The 21697-nt window shown below is 36.8% G+C and overlaps 1 protein-coding gene across 6 annotated transcripts in view; it reads left to right on the top strand.

Annotated features, from left to right (window-relative positions):
- Positions 1-21697, top strand: part of GNB4 (G protein subunit beta 4) — a 69286-nt gene that overhangs the window by 33197 nt on the left and 14392 nt on the right. For 2 of the 6 annotated variants that reach the window (XM_067738112.1, XM_067738111.1), the window contains exons 2-6: positions 5049-5129; positions 16295-16333; positions 17050-17156; positions 19318-19381; positions 21029-21191. In XM_067738112.1, coding sequence (XP_067594213.1) covers positions 5073-5129; positions 16295-16333; positions 17050-17156; positions 19318-19381; positions 21029-21191 — 430 coding nt within the window. In that variant the 5' untranslated portion in view covers positions 5049-5072. Of the gene's footprint in view, positions 1-5031; positions 5130-16294; positions 16334-17049; positions 17157-19317; positions 19382-21028; positions 21192-21697 lie in introns of all 6 variants that reach the window. The other 4 variants (XM_067738110.1, XM_067738109.1, XM_067738114.1 and 1 more) reach the window with 2 other exon arrangements.

Raw genomic sequence — 21697 nt, 5'->3', positions numbered from 1 at the left:
GTAACCCCTAATGGAAAGGATGCAGTCGAAAGTGAAATGCTCCCCAGAGGCTGTTTGCTGAATGAAAATGAATTATAACTTTACAGTAGACGTGAATACACTGATCAATCTTAGCTTCGCTAATAGCGGCATAAACATTAAGTTCATTCTGATGTATTGTAATATGAAGTCTAGTCTCACCTAGAAGTATTCTTGCCAAATACATTGAACTTGAATATCATGTAGCCTGTAGATGTAACTTCCTTCCAGTTCATAGGCAGTATAGAGTATAGAGAAACAAGTTAAACAATACCATGGGAAGTAAACAGAATGTGGGACATTCTACAGGACAGCTGTCTCCAATAAGTCAATTAGCATAGAGGAAAAAAGAAAGCAGGAGATGGATTCTTCTGGATGGAGAGATTTAAGAGATAAAACCAAATATATAGTCCTTTAATTGGATCCTAATTTGAACAAATCTGATGTAGAAGACATTGGTGGAATAATTGGGGAAATTTGAAAACGGACTGGGTATTCGCTACTAAATAGTTGGTGTTAATTTGGGAGGTTTGTTAATGGTATTATGGTTTAGTAGGAAAATGTCTTGATATTTTTGGAGATGTGTACCTGAAGTGTTTAGGGGTAAAGTATCTTTTTTCTTTTATAAATTTATTCATTTATTGGCTGTGTTGGGGTCTTTGTTGCTGCTCGCGGGCTTTCTCTAGTTGTGGTGAGCGGGGGCTACTGTTGGTTGCGGTGCGTGGGCTTCTCATTGTGGTGGCTTCCCTTGTTGTGGAGCACAGGCTCTAGGCTTCAGTAGTTGTGGTGCACGGGCTCAGTAGTTGTGGCTTGCAGGCTCTAGAGCACAGGCTCAGTAGTTGCTCCGCGGCATGTGGGATCTTCCCAGACTAGGGCTCGAACCCTAGTTGCAATGGCAGGCGGATTCTTAACCCCTGTGCCACCAGGGAAGCCCTAGGGGTAAAGTATCTTGATGTCTGTGATTTTTAAAAAATTTGTTTTATTGAAATATAGTTGATTTATAATGTTGTGTTAATTTCCGTACAGCACAATGATTGTTATACACATATATATATACACATTGTTTTTCATATTTTTTTCCATTATAGTTTGTCACAGGATATTGAATATAGTTTCCTATGCCACACAGTAGGACCTTGTTGTTTATCCATTCTATATATAATAGTTTGCATCTGCTAATCCCAAACTCCCAATACATCCCACTCCACCCCTCTCTCCTTGGCAACCACAAGTCTGTTCTCTGTGTCTGTAATTCTGTTTCTGTTTTGTAGATAAGTTCATTTGTGTCATATTTTAGATTCTACATATAAGCGATATCGTATAATATTGGTCTTTCTCTGTCTGACTTCACTTAGTACGATAATCTCTAGGTCCATCCATGTTGCTGCAGATGGCATTATTTAATTATTTTGTATGGCTGAGAAATAATTCCATTTTGTGTGTGTGTGTGTGTGTGTGTGTGTGTGTATCTTTATCCATTGATGTCTGTGATTGACTTTAAAATACTTCAGCAAAAACAAAAGATGGAGCAAATACAGTAACAGTATTAACAATTTGTAAACCTTCACGGTGGACATTATGGATGTCCGTTATATTAATTTCTCTGCCTTTCTCCGTGTTTGAAATTTTTCTTAATAAAAAGACTAAAACAGGGCTTCCCTGGTGGCGCAGTGGTTGAGAGTCCGCCTGCCGATGCAGGGGACATGGGTTCGTGCCCTGGTCCGGAAAGATCCCACATGCCGCGGAGCGGCTGGGCCCGTGAGCCATGGCCGCTGAGCCTGCACCTCCGGAGCCTGTGCTCCACAACGGGAGGGGCCACAATAGTGAGAGGCCCGCGTAGGGCAAAAAAAAAAAAAAAAAAAAAAGAAAAAAAGACTAAAACAATCGAGAAAGAGTGAGAGGTTGAGTGTACTAGGTGAAAAGGGATAATCAGAAATGTAAGATTACTGAAAAGATAGGGAGAGATAGGATTTAAATCTCAGGAGGAGGAATTGACCCAAATGACAGAAAAGTCAGCTTCTCTATTGTAACAGAAGGGAAGGAGGAGCATATGATGAGTCAGTCCTCTATGTATCATTTTGTAAAACTAATAGTGGGAAATTGAAACAGTTCATGTCTGGTGGCTTCTCTTTTCTCTGTGATATAGAAGGTAAGCTCACTTGCTGCAAGAGGGGTTGTGAGAAGATCAGAAGCTGGCGAAGGATGCAAAGGAGCTGAAATTGTTGATATTGAGTGGACGTGATGGGTAAAAAGCTGCATATGGTAGCCAGGTGGTTTTGAGGGCCCAGCTAGATTGCTGATGTGAACTTGTAGTAGAACTAACTTGCCCCGCTGTTTGACTTTTCAATCAGTGTTTGATAGATTGAGTGCTGGCTGAAAGAAAGTACGGAGTTGGATTCATCGAAGTTGTGATTTTTGTCAGTTGAATGTGACCAAATAGAAGGGCAGGGGAAACTAGGGTACTGGCAGAGTTGTTGATGAAGTGCTGGACCTGAAATTCAGCCTGTATGAGAAGGGAGTGCAGCTTGCAACTAGAAGATGAATAAGTTCTGGAGATCTAATGCACAGCATAGTGAGTGTAGTCAGCCACGCTGTGTTTTATACTTCAGAGCTGCTAAGGGACTAGATCTTAAATGTTCTGTCCACAAAAAAGAAATTGTAATTATGTGATGTGATAGAGGTGTTAGTTAACGCTTTGATGGTAATCATATAGATATATAAATATCAAATCAACATGTATGTCTTAAACTTACACAGTATTATATGCCAATTACACATACCTTAATTTTAAAAAAGGGGGAATTGCCACAAACTCACTATATTTCACATTGGACCCCTCATCTTTCATATGAACCTTCTCCCTGTCATGGACTCTAAAGGGTCTGGGATTTTACCTACTTATAAGCTAATAAATTAGCCTGTTAGTGTTTTGTGGATGCTGGCAGAAGACATAAGACTCTTGGGTCAGAGACCAAGGACTTTATTACTCGCAGCACCCCAAGTAGCATGGCCTGATGTTGGTTTTTGCCCGTTCCCCATGCTCCTCAGTCCCATGGAGGTGACCCAGGTGTGCCTAGATGGATGCCACATATGCATTGGGTTTGCATCGCGGTCTAGAAACACTGAGCTTAGGGAATTTACCACTTTTACAGTAAGAAGCAGCAAGGTCTCTCTTTGTCTTGGGGCAGACGTCGTCTCATCCCTCAAGGTTGCTCACTCCAAATGCAGCCTTGAGAAATGGCTTAGGTAAAAGTGACTAGGGCCTTGTTATTTTGGCATACACAGCAAGAATGTACAGGGATGCTCAGGGCCCCATGGCCTCTCCTAGTATTCCCCCTCCATAGAGTAGTGGTGGTGATGAGGGAACTGCTTCCTCTTTGTCATTTCTATTCGCAGTACCTCCATCCTTTTGGCACCCAAGCTGGAAAATTTCATTCATTTGGAACAACTCATAGTCTTTCCTGGATAACTCTTGTGAGCTGCAGATAGCTCCTCTTTAGAGGGTCCCTTGTGTGTGTGTGTGTGTGTGTGGCTTTGGGGGGTAGAAAGGCAGTAGAATTGGGTAAGAGGTGGTTTTGAATGCCCTTAAAAGTTATATGAGACCTCTCTGAGCCCCTTGATATACCTACAGAAAGTCATTCTGTAGAAAGAGAAAAACAAAGCAGGTGTGAAGAGAAAAGCAGGACAGGTAGAGAAAGAATACTGCCAGTTTCCAGTCTCTGTTTTCTTCCTGAGGTCATAACATCCTTGCCTTTTACTTCTGGGATTCATGCTAAATGCTTAGAATGAATTTTCCTTTAGTTCTTAGATTATTTTCAGGTTGGTTAATTTACTGGAGCATGAAGTGTCTCAGGTGCTAGAGATGTAGCAAAGAGTAAAGCGAGCAAAGTCCCTGCCTTAAGGAGCTTACACTCTACTAGGAGGAAGCAGACAACAAATAAGCAAATACATGTTCGATGGCATTGAGTATTACAGTGAAAAATAAGACGGGGTAAGGGGCCTAGTTGGGTACATATGTGCTATCAGTGAAGGTTGCTCTGAGAAGGTAACATTTGAACCGAGGTAAGGGTGGAAGCAGTGAAGATATCGGGGCAAGCAAGAGGGTTCCGGGCAGAGGTAAGAGCAAGTGCAAAGACTGAAGCTGGAGCCTGCTTAGTGTGTTCAAGGAACATCAAGAAAGCTTTCAAGTGGCTGGAGCAGAGAGGGGGAGGGGGAGGAGAGAGATGAGGTCAGAGGGGGTGTGTGTAAGAGACTGTGTAGGGGGCTCTGTGGGTCAAGATAAAGAGTTAGATTTTGCTCTGAGTGGAGTGAAAAGCCATTGTAGGATTTAAAGCAGAAGAGTGACTTGTGTTTTCAAAGCATCTCTGGTTACTATATTTAGAATAGACTGGAGAGTGGGCAAGGGCAGTAGAAAGGAGACCAGGTGGATGATGGTGTCTTGGACCAAGGTAGTCAAAGTGGAGGTAATCAGAGTTGGTCAAATCCTGGATATTTTTTGAAGGAATGCCTGACATGATTTGCTGATGGATTCGATGTAGGGTATGAAAGAAACAGAACAGAGCCGTTAAGGATGACTCCCAGGTTTTTGGCTTAAACAATTGGAAGGATGGAATTGCCATTTGCAGAGATGGGGAAGACTTAAGGGTGGTGTGGGGTTCAATTTTGAAATAAGTTGAGGTGTCTGTTAGGCATCCAAGTGTGGATGTCTACTGGTGCCCTTGAAACTGTTGTAAAGTATTTCTCCCTGGACTCCGTTCTAGTACTGATTCTCTATAATTAAGTCTTGAATACTGCAACTCAAGCTGTCTCTTCCTTCCTCTGATCCCATTCCTCCGTAAAATCCTTTAGCAAATAATCTAGATCTATATTTACTGAGCAGTTTTAAGTTCCAGTAATAATTATCTCACTTGAGTTTCAGAGGGACCAAAAGGAAGTTACATGTCAATATTTAAAAAGCAGATTAATATGTAAATGGAGAACTGAGTCAGTTTGTCTCTCTTTCTTTTTGAATAGTGACTTTCATTTGTTAGTTTCTGAGGTAAACAAATTCAAGGATGAGTGAGCTGGAACAGTTGAGGCAGGAAGCCGAGCAGCTGCGGAATCAGATCCAGGTAAGAGCAAACTTTTTCATTTTGAAATTTTAACATTTTTATGTAATACCAGCGATGAACAAAATTTGTGCATTAGTTTATCAGTCTACGTATATTAAATAATTTATAAGGTGAGAAATGGTCAATTTATTTTTATCATGCCTCTAAAGAACTCTCCAAAAATCATTCCTAACAAATACCTATGTGGACCAACGGCCCCTGTGTCCCTAAGAAGTTAATAGTGCACATGTAATCTCTGCTGACATGATAATACTTCTCTTCTACTCACACACCTGGAATCATAGTTTGATTTTTGGTATGTTGAGGCATAATGTAATATCATAATGTTACACAATATCATAATATCACATAATGTAATCTATTAGAAAATTAATCTCTAAACCATTAGATTGCAGAAAAACATTAAAAATGATTAGTGGCGTAATGAAGATGTCTGCCATCTTTACTCTTGGAAATCAACTCAAAACAGTAAAGAGCATAAGGAACAAATACAAGCTTCATCTTTAACAAAATTAAAGACACTTAAAACTTCAAAACCTAATAGAGTGGGGAAAAGTTGTCAAATGTTAGGGTGTGGAAAGGCTCTGAGAGAGGGTTTCTGCAGCTGTAAATCTCATATTCCCTCAGGGACAACATCGTTCCTTTCTTTTGGAACAGTGAAAACAGATGCTTCCCTGGACTGAGAAATATCAAGGAGGGCAGAGATAAACATGAAAGGATATAGACATGCTGTCTTTTAGGAAGCCTCTTGGTGAGAAGGTAGAGGAGAGACCGAATTGTGTGTAGCCTGCTGCTGCCTACTTCTTTTCACAGGGAAAAAGTAAGAGCTAAACAACTTACAAATATAAATGAAAAACTTCATAACGAAGCATGGAGAATCCAAGTTATTAGTAACTTGGAACACTGCTGTGATCTGTCCAGTATGAATCTTTGGCAATAGCGATTTCAGAATTACTTATCTAATTTAAAAGTGAAGAATAAGAAAAAAGGAACAATCATAGGATCTATGCAAAGATATTACAGGAAAGAGATGAAAGGAGCAGGAAAAACAAGGGATGGGGGAAGAACACTCAGCAGAAAAATGTTGGTTCTGAGCGGATTAAAATCATAATCATTCTAATCACCAGGAATTCAAGGAAGTTAATGATTTAGATGTGAATGAGAACTCTGAGTGGATACCTTAGGTGTCTGAACAAACCTGTCAAAACAAAGGAGGGATTTATTTTTTCTGGGATGATTAGAGAAGGCTTCATAGGCTAATCTCTGAGTTAAGATGTTGCTACCACCACCAGAATGGATTCTCCACCATCTCTACTTTGTGTCCCTTGCTCCAGATGCTGAGCAGGAATGACTGATTGGCCAAGCACATTGGTCACATGGCCGTCTCATTTTTTAAAATCTTTTCTCTGTATCTGTAAGCTTGGATTTTTGTTTTTTGTCTTTTTTTAACTTGCACATATAAGTGAGACTATGTGGTATTTGTCTTTCTCTGTCTGACATATTTCTCTTAGTGTAATGCCCTCAAGGTCCATCCATGTTGTCACCACAAATGGCAAGGTAGTCTTTTTTTATGGCTGAATAATATTCCATTGTGTGTATGTATGTGTGTGTGTGTGTGTGTGTGTGTGTATGTATGTGTATGTATCTCACATTTTCTTATCCTTTCATCTGTCAACAGATACTTAGGTTATTTCCATATCTTGATTATTGTAAATAATGCTGCAGTGAACATGGGGGTGCATATATCTTTTTGAGTTAGGGTTTTTGTTTTCTTTAGATAAATACCCAGAAGTGGAACTGTTGGATCATATGGTGGTTCTTTTTTTAGTTTTTGAGGAACCTACATACTGTTTTCCATAATGGCTGCACCAATTTGCAGTCCCACCATCAGTGCTCAGTGTTCCCTTTTCTCCACACCCTCGTCAACACTTGCTATTTCTTCTCGTTTTGATGATGGCCATTCTGACAGATGTGAGTTGCTATCTCATTGTGGTTTTTATTTGCATTTCCTTGATGATTAGTGATGTTGAACACATTTTCATGTACCTGTTGGCCATCTGTATGTCTCCTTTGGAAAAATGCCAGTCAGACCCTCTGCCCATTTTATTTATTTTTATTATTTTATTTTTTGGCTACATTGGGTCTTCATTGCTGAGTGCAGGCTTTCTCTAGTTGTGGCAAGTGGGGGCTGCTCTGTTGTGGTGTGTGGGCCTCTCACTGCAGTGGCTTCTCTTTGTTGCGGAGCACAGGCTCTAGGCATGCGGGCTGCAGTAGTTGTGGCTCATGGGCTCTAGAGCACAGGCTCAGTAGTTGTGGCACACGGGCTTAGTTGCTCCGTGGCATGTGGGATCTTCCCGGACCAGGGCTCAACCCGTGTCCCCTGCATTGGCAGGCGGATTCTTAACCACTGCGCCACCAGGGAAGTCCCCTTCTGCCCATTTTAAAAATCAGATTATTTGTTTTATTTTTCTGTTGAGCTCTATGAGTTCTTTATATGTTGTGGATATTAATCCCTTATCAGATATACGATTTGCAAATATTTCTCCCATTCAGTAGGTTGCCTTTTCATTTTATTGATGGTTTTCTTTGCTGTCAGAAGCTTTTTAGTTTAATGTAGTCCCACTTGTTTATTTTTGCTTTTGTTATCTTTGCTTTTGTGGTCAAATCCAAAAAATCATCATGAAGACTGATGTCAGGGAGCTTACTGCATATGTTTTCTTCCAGGAGTTTTATGATTTCAGATCTTGCATTCATGTCTTTGATCCATTTTGAGTTAATTTTTGTGTATTATGTAAGATAGTGGTCCAGTTTCATTCTTTTGCACGTAGCTGTCCAGTTTTCCCAGCACCACTTATTGAAGAGACTGTCTTTTCCCCGTTTTGTATTCTTGGCTCCTTTGTTGTAAATTAATTGATCATATATGTGTGGATGTATTTTTCTGCTGTCTGTTCTGTTCCGTTGATCTATGTATCTGTTTTTGTGCCAATATCGTATTGTCTTAATTACTATAGCTTTGTAATATAGCTTGAAATCAGGGCATGTGATGCCTCCAACTTTGTTCTTCTTTCTCAAGCTTGATTTGGCTATTTGAGGTCTTTTCTGGTTTTATACAAATTTTAGGATTGTTTGTTCTATTTCTGTGGAAAATGTTATTGGGATTTTGATAGAGATTGCATCGAACCTGTAGATTGTTTTGGGTAGTCGGGACATTTTAACAGTACTCTTCCAGTCTGTAAGCACAGAATATCTTTTCATTTATTTGTGTCATCTTCAGTTTCTTTCATCAGCGTCTTAGTTTTCAGTGTACAGGTCTTTCACCTTCTTGGTTAAATTTATTTCTAGGTAATTTATCCTTTTTGATGCAATTGTAAATGGAATTGTTTTCTTAATTTCTCTTTGTGATAGTTCTTTATTAGTGTATAGAAATGCAGTTGATTTCTGTATATTTATTTTGTATCCTGCAACTTTACCAACTTCATTTATTCTCAGTTTTGATGGAGTCTTTAGTGTTTTTTTGTATATAATATCATGTCATCTGCAAGTAGCAATAGTTTTACTTCTTCCTATCAAATTTGGATGCCCTTTATTGATTTTATTTCTTTCCTTTGCCTAATCACTCTGGCTAGGACTTCCAATGCTATGCTGAATCCAAGTGGCAAGCATGGGCATCCTTGCCTTGCTCCTGATCTTAGAGGGAAAACTTTCAGCTTTTCACCATTGAGTATCTTATATATGTCATATATGGCCTTTATCATGTTGAGGTACATTCCCTCTATATCCACTTTGTTGAGAATTTTTATCATAAATGGATATTGGATATTGAATTTTGTCAAAAGCTTCTTATGCATCTGTTGAGGTGATTTTATGATATTTATCCTTCATCTTGTTAATGTGGTGTATCACATTGATTGATTTGTGGGTGTTGAACCATACTTGCATCCCTTGAATAAATCCCACTTGATCATGGTGTATGATCCTTTTGATGTGTTGTTGAATTCTGTTTGTTAATATTTCCTTGAGGATTTTTGAATCTATGTTCGTCAGGGATATTGGCCTACAATTTTCATTTCTTGTGGTGTTCTTGTCTGGAGTGACTGGCCAGTCACTTGGTCATGTGCTGATCTCATTTAATGCTTGTAGCAACCCTATGAGGTAGATGGTGTTACTTCGTAGCTGGGGAGACTGAGCCTCAGTGAGATTAAGTAACTGGCGAAGGTAACATAACTATGAAGTGGTAGATCAGGACTCAAGCCAGGTGTATTTTGGTTCCAGAGCCCGTGCCATAGGTACCCCTGTGGCCCTGCCTCCCCATCATGTCTGCTAAGATCTGGCTCTGTAGCCTGTGCTATAGCATTATGAATCTGGTGGTCATTCCCTGAACATGCATTGCTCTTTTCCATTTTGTTGCCTTTTATCAAATGGTTTCCTTTGCCTGGAATTATCCTACCTCTGCTCTGATTTTGTTCCTGGGACTTGTATTCATTGAATCCTAGTCTTCCTCTCAAAAACCTCACCAGAGTCCTGCACTTGGATTTCTTATTCTTTTGTTGGAAGGCAGCATTGCCTGGTGGAAAGGACATGGATTCCATCTTTTAATTATTTTGTGGCCAGGACATGTTTACAGCTTTTTTTGATGCTTAATGTCTCTGCCCACTATATAGGTTTGCGGAGAGGAGTAAACAAAATGACATGTAAAGGATTTAGATCAATGCCAGTAAGTGGCAGTTCCTTACTTGTACAGCCCTTTGGATTTGTGTTACAAGGCTGATTACAGCCCACCTGATATTATAGTTCCTTGTGCACATTTGTCTTTACTACCTGTACTTGGCTGGGAAATTCTGTGTTTTAATTATCTTTGTATCTCACCAGCATCCAAGCAGAATGTCATGGGCATAGTTGCTCACTGAATCATCTTCCGTGATTTCAAGTAACCATGTGTATGTAAAATACCATGTACTTTTCTTATCAGTTTAATCATGTCATGCTATATTTAAAGACCATTTCTTCCTTCTTTCCTTTTTTCCCCCCTTAATTCCAGAAATATATTTTAACTATATATTTAACGATGGTATAAACACATGACATAAGAGAAATGTGTGCTATTTGGTGCAATACATGATTCATTTTAAAAGTTTATTTTATTTTATATTGGAGTAGCATTGATTATAATTCATTTTAAGTTAAAAAAACAAATAGAGAAAATGTAGATTGTCTTTTGTAATTGTTACTTGTTTGATTTGGAGTGAGAAACACCACTTTTATTTTGCACAAAGATATTAATATCAGAGCTTTATTTTTTAAGGTGGGCAATAAGGAATTCAGCTGTTAATTGGGAATGATTCTCTTATATTCAGTTTTATAATGGATAAAAGTGTTCATAAGTTCAGTAATTTCAACTTGCAGTGTTTTAATTGTGTTGTTTAATATTAAGGTAAGCTCTATGAGGGCAGGGATTTCTGGTTTGTCTACTGCTCTATCCATGGTGCCTAGCATAGTACCTGACACAGTGTGCAACAGATTTTTTTATTGAATGACTGAATTAAGAAAGATGATCTAAACAGTGATAGTTCATTTTCATAAAGCTTAAAATCAGAGAGCTCTTTTTATAGCATTGTCTTCTACTCCAGCATTTTTGGACATGGCTTAGGCTGTCACTGTTGTTTCTGGAAATTCTTTTCATTGTAGGAAAGTGGGCTAAATTATTCCTTGCCAAATGAGGTTTCTAAACCCACAATCTGAGAATGAGAGAATCAAATCGTATGTTTGTGTAACTACTTATGAACACCCTTACATAGAAATATTCTAAGTGCTTATAAATAGGTTGAAAAGGCCGCCAAAAAGATTGCATACTTATCCAGTCTTTGTTGCAGACGGTGGCAGGCATCCCCTGGCTGAATGGAACAGGTTGTCCTTTGGGGACAGTAATTCAACAAATCGTGTGTGCCTCTCTGCACAGAAGCGTGCACAGCACACTGGGGAAGAACAAAGTTGAAGACAACACTACCCTAACCTTTGGGGGAAAAAATTGGAACAAATCTAGTAGGAAGAATTAATTGTGCTTCCCATGTATATGAATCCTCTAAATTTATTATTAACTGATAAACTTGATTTAAAACATTTTGTTGCTTATTAAACATGTTCTTTGTTTGCCGTTACTTATTTTGTTAACATTAATTTTTGTTTCACTATCTTCTGTTTAATAATTCTCTTCAGTTTGTGTAAAAATTTAAGGTCTTTTTTGAAAGGCTACCCTATAATACTTAGGCAAAAACACCTGCTTACATGTAGGGAATTTGCTTTTAATATAAAAATATAACTCATTATATAAAAAATTATTTTCCTGACATACTGTATCTTTTTATCATGTTAGATCAAAAGTATTTTATTTCTGGGCTTCCCTGGTGGCTCAGTGGTTGAGAGTCCGCCTGCCAATGCAGGGGAAACGGGTTCGTGCCCCAGTCCAGGAAGATCCCACATGCCGCTGAGTGGCTGGGCCTGGCCCGTGAGCCATGGCCGCTGGGCCTGCACGTCCGGAGCCTGTGCTCCGCAACGGGAGAGGCCACAACAGTGAGAGTCCCGTGTACCGCAAAAAAAAAAAAAAAAAAAAAAAAAAAGTATTTTATTTCTAATAACACCTGTATACAGTATACTTGCAAAGTATTTTAAAGAAATGTTATTTTTTAATTAAAAAATTTTAATTGAGGTATAGTTGTGCAATATTATATAAGTTTCAGATGTACAACATAGTGATTCATAATTTTTAAAGGTTATATTCCTTTAAAATATTCTTTATTTTAAAGGTTATATTATAAAATATTGGCTATATTCCCTGTGTTGTGCAATATGTCCTTGTAGCTTATTTATTTTATACATAGTAGTTTATACCTCTTAATTTCCTAAGCCTATCTTACCCCTCCCTCTTCCCTCTCCCCACTGGTAACCAGTAGTTTGCTCTCTATATCTGTAAGTCTTTTTCTTTTTTGTTGTATTCACTAGTTTGTTTTATTCTTTAGATTCCACATCTAAGTGATATCATATAATATTTGTCTCAACTAAAAGCTGCTTCTTTGAAAACATAAACAAAATTGATAAAGCTTTAGCCAGAGTCATCAAGAAAAAAGGGAGAGGGCTCAAATCAATAAAATTAGAAATGAAAAAGGAGAAGTTACAATGGACACCACGGAAATGCAAAGGATCCTAAGACACTACTACAAGCAACTATATGACGATAAGCTGGACAACTTAGAAGAAATGGACGAATTTTTAGAAAGGTACAACCTTCCAAGACTGAACCAGGAAGAAATAGAAAATCTGAACAGCAGAATCACAAGTACTGAAATTGAAACTGTGATTAAAAAGCCTCCAACAAACAAAAGTCCAGGACCAGATGGCTTCACAGGCGAATTCTATCAAACATTTAGAGAAGAGTTAACACTTATCCTTCTGAAACTATTCCAAAAAATTTCAGAGGAAGGAAAACTCCCAATCTCATTCTATGTGGCCACCATCACCCTGATACCAAAACCAGACAAAGATACCACACAAAAAAGAAAATTACCAGGCCAGTATCACTGATGAACATAAATGCAAAAATCCTCAACAAAATACTAGCAAGCCAGATCCAATATACATTAAAAGGATCATACACCATGATCAAGTGGGATTTATTCCAAGGATGCAAGAATTTTTCAATATCTGCAAATCAATCAGTGTGATACACCACATTAAGAAATTGAAGAATAAACACCATATGATCATCTCAGTAGATGCAGAAGAAGCTTTTGATGCAATTCAACACCAATTTATGATAAAAAACTCTCCAGAAAGTGGGCATAGAGGGAACCTACCAACATAATAAAGACCATATATGACAAACCCACAGCAAACATCATACTTAATGGTGGAAAGCTGAAAGCATTTCCTCTAACATCAGGAACAAGAATGTCCACTCTCACCACTTTTATTCAACATGGTTTTGGAAGTCCTAGCCATGGCAATCAGAAAAGAAAAAAATATATAAGGAGGACTTCCCTGGTTGTCCAGTGGTTAAGACTCTGCCCTTCCACTGCAGGGTCTTAGTTGCGGCATGTGGGATCTTTTATCGTGGTCCACAGGCTCTTCGTTGCAGCGTGCAGGCTTCTCTCTAGTTGTGGCGCACAGGCTCCAGAGCACATGGGCTCAGTAGTTGCAGTGCGTGGACTCTCTAGTTGTGGCACACAGGCAAAGTAAGTCAGAAAGAGAAAGACATACCATATGATATCACTTATATGTGGAATCTAAAATATGGCACAAATGAACCTATCTGTGAAACAGAACCAGATTTGCAGAGATAGAGATCAGACTTGTGACACAGAGATCAGACTTGTGGTTGCCAAGGGGGAGGGGGGAGGGAGAGGGATGGACTGGTAATTTGGAGTTGGTAGGTGCAAACTATTACATTTAGAGTGGTTAACCAACAAGGTCCTATTGTATAGCACAGGGAACTATATCCAATCTCCTGGGATAAACCAAAATGGAAAAGAATATTTAAAAAAAAGTATATATGTGTAAAACTGAGTCAACTTGGCTGTACAGCAGAGATTGGCACAACATTGTAAATCAACTCTACTTTGATTTAAAAAAATAAAGTCTACTTTGTTTGATATGAATATTGGTACTCCAGCTTTCTTTTGATTTCTGTTTGCATGGAATACCTTTTTTACATCCCCTCGCTTTCAGGCTGTATGTGTCCCTAGATCTGAAGTGGGTCTCTTGTAGACAGCATATTTACAGGTCTTGTTTTTGCATCCATTCAGCCAGTCTATGTCTTTTGGTTGGAGCATTTAATCCATTTACATTTAAGGTAATTATCGATATGTTCTTATTGCCGTTTTGTTAGTTGTTTAGGATTTGTTTTGGTAGGTCTCTTTTCTTCCCCTTTTGTTCTCCTGTGATTTGATGACTATCTTTAGTCTTGTGTTTGGATTGCTGTTTCTTTTTTGTGTGTGTATCTATTGTAGATTTTCACTTTGGGGTTATCATGAGGTTTTGATATAGCAGTCTATATATATACAAGATTGTTTTGACTTGCTGGTCTTTTAATTTCAAATATATTTCAATTATCCTGCATTTGCATTCTCCTCATGATTGCTGGTTTTGATATCATATTTGTTTGGGGATGATTTTCTACCTTTACTCTATGTTTGCCTTTACTGGTGAGCATTCCTTTTTGTAATTCTCTTGTTTCTAGTTGTGGCCTTTTCTTTTCTGTCTAGAGATGTTCCTTTAACATTTGTTGTAAAGCTGGTTTGGTGGTGTTCTGCCTATGTTTTCTTCTAGGAGTTTTATGGTTTCTGGTCTTACATTTAGGTCTGTAATCCATTTTGAATTTATTTTTGTATATGGTATTAGAGAATGTTCTAATTTCATTCTTTTACCTGTAGCTGTCAAGTTTTCAAGTACTATGTATTTTTAAAAATATTTCTGAAATGACTTGGGTTATACTGTAAATACTCTTCCCATCACCTCAATTTCTAGTTGCCAGAACAAATAGAAGGGAACTCAGAACTCTTGCTTTTTGGTGATGCTTATTAACAAATATAACTCTGAATACAATGGGCTTATTAAATCAGTCTAGTTCAGTTTATTCGGGGGATGCAATTAAAAATCTTTTAACCATAAACCAAAAGTATATTTGTGCAATAGAATAGAATTGTGTGTCTATATATAAAGCCATATATCTATGGCCAATTGATTTTTTAGCAAGGGTAACAAGACAATTCAATAGGGAAAGAATAGTCTTTTCAACAGATATTGCTGGGACAGCTAGATATCCACATGTAAAAGAATGAGTTTGGACTCATACCTCATACCATATATAAAAATTAACTCAAAATGGCACCTAAATGTAACAGCTGAAAGTGTAGAATTTTTAGAAGTAAACCTAGTTGTTAATCTTTGTGACCTTGAATTAGGCAACAGTTTAATATGACACTAAAGCACAAGCAAGAAAGAAAAAAATAGATAAATATACAAATTGGTCTTCATCAAAACTATAAAAACTTGTGTGTCAGAGGAAACTATCAAGAAAGTGAGAACTCAACCTACAGAATGGGAGAAAATATTTGCAAATCATAATCTGATAAGAGTCTAGTGTCCAGAATATATAAAGAACTCCTATAACTCAACAATAAACACATAACCCAATTTAAAAATGAGCAAAGAAGTTGATAGACATTTCTCCAAAGAAGATATACAAATGGCTAATAAGCGCATGTAAAGACACTCCACATGAAAAGATGCTTAGCATCACTAATCATTAGGGAAATGCAAATCAAAACCACACTAAGATGCCACTTGACATCCACTAAGATGGCTGTAATAATTTTTTTTAAGAAGAAGAAGAATAAAAAGACAACAGTGTTGGTGAGGACATGAAGAAATTGGAACCCTCATACATTCCTTGTGGGTATGTAAAGTGGAGCAGCTACTGTGAAAAACCATTTGACAGTTTCTTAAAATGTTAAACATAGTTGCCACATCATGCACCAATTCCACTTTTAGGTATATACCCAGGATAATTGAAAAGGTATGTTCAAAGCATCATTAATCATAAAACCAAAAAGTAGAAACAGCATAAATGTCCATCATATTAACTAATGGGTAAACCAAATGTCATATTTTTATACAGTGGAATATTACTCAGCCATAAAAAGAAATGAAATACTGACACATGCTACAACTGAATGAACCTTGAAAACATTACACTAAGTGAAAGAAGCCAGACACAAAAAAGGTCATATATTGTATGATTCCGTTTGTATGCAATGTCCAGAATGAGCGATCCATTGGAAAGTAAATTAGTGATCACCTGGGGATGGGGGAAGAGGGAATTGGAAGGTATAGGGATTCTTTTCTGGAGTGATGGAAATGTTCTGGAATTAGGTAATGGGGATGGTTGCACAGCATTGTAAATATGCTAACCAACCCAACTACACACCTTAAAAATGATTAAAATGGTTAATTTTATGTTATGTGAATTTCATCTCATTAAACCTTTTAAAAATAAAGATTGTGTGGTACAGTAAGAAGTATATTTCAAATCTATATTTCCAATGAAAGTATTATTTTAAATCATATCTAGGGATTTCCATATCTAAATGTATAATTATCTTTCTTTACTTCAGGATGCTAGAAAAGCATGTAATGATGCCACGCTTGTTCAGGTAAAATTTTTATTTTTCCTCAATTCATTTTATTAATTCACATAAAACTGCTTGATACTGATGCAGATGATGTTCAGATTCTCTTTATTAGTGTTTAATTGAAAGGAATATGAGATCTCTATTTAAAAACACTTTGTAATTTGTCAGATGCTGGTAGAAGTGCTTTTTAAAGCATACCTGTTAAAATGGAAGTCCGAAAAAATACAATAAAAATATGTACGTTCATGTAGTATATGTTTCTTTTTAGGTAGCTTCTGATTCTTTTGATATGCCCTGGTTAAGATCTTTTTTTCTTATATAAACTATTAGGAAGGTTTCATTAGTTTAATTAGTATTGATCATTTTTATTAAGGAGATATTTTATGTGTTGTTTAAATATAAAATTGGCTTTCTTTAGATAGTTAAAATTAGAAATGTTTTACTATTTGATCATCTATTAGATTTTTATTTGTAGCTGTTTTTTTACTAAGGTTGGAAGGTATGTCTGTTCTTTTTACTAAATAGTCTACAGAAGATGTTCTCACTGGAAGGTGTGCAAATAAATCATACTTTTTCTTGAACAACATATTAATCCTATAATGACTCTAGGAATTATTAAAATACCTTCAATAGCTATAAATTTGTTTTATGTCTGCTTTTTTGCCTATTAATTGTTTCTACTTTATTTTCTGAGCTATGTCTAAGGTAAAGAATGACATTCTCGTCACTTCCTATAGATCACGTCAAATATGGATTCCGTGGGGCGAATACAAATGCGAACAAGACGTACACTGAGGGGTCACCTAGCTAAAATCTATGCTATGCACTGGGGATATGATTCGAGGTTTGTACCTGCCATTTTCAGACTGTGTGCAGAATTATTTTTGTTGAGTCATCATTTGCATTTTCTTTTTAGAAACAACCTATATCTATGAAGTATTTGCAGAAAATGCATCTAATGTGAACGCTTTGCTTTTAATAAAAGTATTCATTGATACTTTAAAAGTTTAGAAACCTTTAATATGGAAAACAGATTTACCTCTCAGAAATATCCTTTATCAAATGATTTAGGCAAAGCGTTTAGGATTTCTTTTCTTTGCAGTGGGGTATTATACTTTTTTTTTTTAACATGCCAAGGCAGTTTTATTGTGTATTAACATTGAAATTTCAGTTAATAAGGAAGTATTTGTTGAATATTGCTATGTACAAGTTACCAGATCTTGCCGTAATTATTACCTAAATTCACAAAGGATGGAATTACATAAAACAATGACATTTTTGTTGAATACATGTTTTATTCCCCTAACCCCATCATACAAGTGTGTGTACACACACACACACACAGCCGCCATCTGGAGTGCAGTTGGATGGTTGGTCTTGATGATTTACTTTGTTCATAGGGTCACAGTGTGGCCTGTGCTTTTTCCAGAGTGTCTGGCACTGCTTCCATAGTGGTTGACTTGTTCCTTTGATTTGGTTCATCTAATTGGGAAAAAGTCTTAACTAAAAAATTATTTTTTAATAGAAGTTGCATACTTTTTCTCTTCTTCCAGGAGAACCTAAAAATGTTGCTACCTGTTGCTAATGCCTGGCACATCTTGATGTAAATAAGATACTTGAATACTGTAATATAGAACTTGTGCCTCTTAGGAGGGAATAAATAAAATTATATAACTGGCAACTGACATAAAGCTAGGCCAAATGTTTTATTCTTTTTCTTGAAGAAGTTTAAGAAGTAATCTGCCCATTGAGATAGCAAATGTGTAAAATACAATCACTTGAAACAATGTTAATGGTTCTTACTTTCTTATAGTTTTCTCAAGACTATTAATCTTAATAGAGAACCCAAAGTGTCAACAGAACCTATCTCACATTGTCTTTCTACCCATTCTGATTATCAACTTGTAACTTAATGTCCTTCTCAACTCAATGCTGATGATGCCAACTGATTTTTGAAGAACTTTAGGTTCCATCCCATACCCTGTGGTTAGATCTTCCCTTTCATAAAACTTACAGTAATTGCTGCATAAGAACCTGATGTTATTTACCTACAGTGAAGGGTGATGGGGACAGGAAGGTGATTCTTTTCACTGTATATCTGTCCTTTTGTAGTTTTTGAATTTTATACCATAGTGAAAAATAAAATTCCGAAACAAAACAAAAAATTCAGTGGCAGGTAACTTAGTCAAGAGTTCATATTTAGCCTGGCAAACAGAGCTTTCTGTAGTTTAAGCCCAGTCCCCTTTTCTAAACTGTTATTCCCATTTCTTACAAACTCTGTGTAACTGGGAAATTCACAATTCCTGAAATACCTGTTGTATTTTTCCACCTCTTGCCATGGAACATATCCTCCTCATAGAACACAGACTTCTCTATCTTTAGCTTTCGAAATTCCATTTTTTCAAGACTCGTTTTCTTTTGCAAGACTACTTGAGTAACCCAGTTAGCACTTACTTGTCCCTCATTTGTTTTCCTATGGCCTTTATTTTATACCACTCCTCTGACTATTTTCATTTACCTAATTTATTTTATTAAATGTCTTATCCCCACCAGATGATGGAGGGCCCCAGGGTAGGCGGTATAGCCTGTTTTGTACCCATAACACTGCCTTGCATTCACAGGCTCTCAACTGATATTTTTAGATTGAATGAAATGTGGTTCTTAGGCTTATGTGTACTCTACTGTCATTATATTTAAGTCAGTACATACTAAACCAGTCAGCTAATAGCTACCAGAATCTTGAATAAGAACTAGAATGTTGTTACCATGAAAAAGTTGTTATAACCAGAGACATTTCTAGTAAAATGTCTAAAAATATTTAATGTTGAAATTTTTTGGCATACAGAATAGATTTTTTTTAACTTGTGAGAATATTTTCTGGTATCAAGTTTTTAATTCGAAAAATTATTTTTGTCTTTTCTGAACTGTTCTACATTGATGCAATGCATAATTTAAACTACTTTTTTCCTCTAAATGTCACATTATTTTTGTGTTTGTTCCTCTAGGCTACTAGTCAGTGCTTCCCAAGATGGAAAATTAATTATTTGGGATAGCTATACAACAAATAAGGTAGAGTTTCTTAATCATCCTCTTACATAACCTTTTATTTGGTTTGATGTCCACCAATTCTTTCCTTTATTACTTCAAGCTTTAATTTCTTTCCAGGATAAATTTACTCCGTTAATTTTAACTCAGATCCTTTCTTTAGACCTAGTGTTTGCTTTTAATATTTAACCTTTTCTTTTTATTCCCAAGGACAACTACAGGAATATAGTTCAGTGTGTCTTATTTGAGTCCCATATTTCATACTTGAATATTAGAAGACAGTGTGCATCAGTTTTACATATAAATGATTTTTTTAAAAGGTCCCATTTCCTAATGTGACAGCGACCCTGCAATTTTTATTTTTAGTTGTGGATAAGCTAGAATGTTTTCTTTGGTCCACGCTAGGCATTGATTTGTGTTTCTGGACTGCTCAGAAGATACAGTAGATTGGAGGCAAATTACAACTTGTTTAGATCCCTTGGTGGTATTTACGCCAGTGGATCCTCTTAATATGTCCACTGGAAGGAACCCCTGACATAGAGGTGTTGAGTGGTCATGAAGAACCTCCAGAAAAATGCTCACAAGTCAAATACTTCTAGATTCTGTGTGCACTTATACCACTGTTTCTAGTAAAGATTTAGAAGTACTATTTTGTGAAATAAACAGTAACTTCAGCCTGGTTGAGAATTTAAAGCTAGCTAAGACACATTTGTAATATAATAGTTTTTCTGTATCAATCAGAATTGAGTGTGACTTTCAACTATATTTTCCTAAAACAGAAAAATATTCTTTTAGGTTAAGTGAGAGCATAGTAATCCCACAATGTGTTGATTCTGTGTATGGGCCACTTAGCCTTTATGTTCCCATTCACATTAAACTTTGCTACCTGACCTGCAAATGCTTGGTGTTGGGTAATAAGGCATCATACAGTGGTATGAGTAGATCAGTGCAAACTATTACCATTGTTTGAATTCGAGCCCAGAATATGTGTTATTAGAAGGTCATAGTTCTTTGTGGAAGAACCACTCTGTTCAACTCCAGTACTTGTATTATTCAGTGTTATGTTAGAGGAAATTCATCTTTTGAGCACTAACACAAAAACAAAAAATTTTGTTAAGTTCTTTAACATTTACACTTAATATTTCAAATGGCTCTGTTAGTGTTGAAATGTCCTACGTCCTTGTTATTCTTAAAAGAATACTTTCTGAAAAGAGCACTTAAATCCAAATGATTTGATAATAATACAGAAGATATAACAGGCATTTCAGTGTGCATTAGTATTTTATTTTATTTATTTATTTTTGCGGTACGCGGGCCTCTCTCTGTTGTGGCCTCTCCCGCTGCGGAGCACAGGCTCCGGACGCGCAGGCTCAGCGGCCATGGCTCACGGGCCCAGTCGCTCCGCGGCATGTGGGATCTTCCTGGACCGGGGCACGAACCCGTGTCCCCTGCATCTGCAGGCGGACTCTCAACCACTGCACCACCAGGGAAGCCCTAGTATTTTATTTTTTATTGTTCACTTTCTCAAACCATTTCATTTTTGTTTTACTTGGCCTATTTTTTAAGTACATTTAAATTGCAGTAATATTTGCTTCATTGTAAATAGGTTTGAAAAATTAATGACTGTTTTTGTACTCTTGACTTAGTTTTTGTGTTGTATTTGTCCTATAGATGCATGCTATTCCTTTGAGGTCCTCCTGGGTGATGACCTGTGCTTATGCTCCCTCTGGTAATTATGTTGCTTGTGGAGGACTGGACAACATCTGCTCTATATATAACTTGAAAACCAGAGAGGGAAATGTGAGAGTGAGCCGAGAGTTACCGGGTCACACGGGTGAGCATCACTACATATTGTCCTTTTCTCCTAAACCTGCTTCCTCCTGAAGAATGAGCTGATCAAGGAGAAGGAGTGACAAAGTGAGATCAGCTGGCCAAAGGATGCATATTAATCAAGTGAGAGTAGAAATTACCATGAATCTGGGAAACACTGACTTTCTATAATTATACAAATGATGACCATACTTCTATTTTTCTTTCAAAAAAGTATTGTTTTTAATATTGTACATCAACTATACATCAATGAAAAAGAAAGAAAATAAATAACTCCAAAAAATAGTATTGCTTTTGTAAAAATTATAAATTTATTGTGAAAAATTCAAACAATAATGAAAAATACAAAAAGAAAGCAAATATAATTTTCTGTATTCTCTGCAAACCTATAGCAATTATGGGATTTTGGTGCTTAATTATGTAATTGAAAGTGTGTATCAAGATACATTTATGAAGTATTTTTCACTATGTGATAGTGCATTCAGTGTGCACACCATAGTTCAGTAATAT

This window comes from Pseudorca crassidens, chromosome 5 (assembly GCF_039906515.1).
Source record: "Pseudorca crassidens isolate mPseCra1 chromosome 5, mPseCra1.hap1, whole genome shotgun sequence".
Lineage (NCBI taxonomy): Eukaryota > Metazoa > Chordata > Mammalia > Artiodactyla > Delphinidae > Pseudorca > Pseudorca crassidens.
The sequence above is the reverse complement of the archived record's forward strand: the minus strand, read 5'-3'. Positions and strand labels throughout refer to the sequence as shown.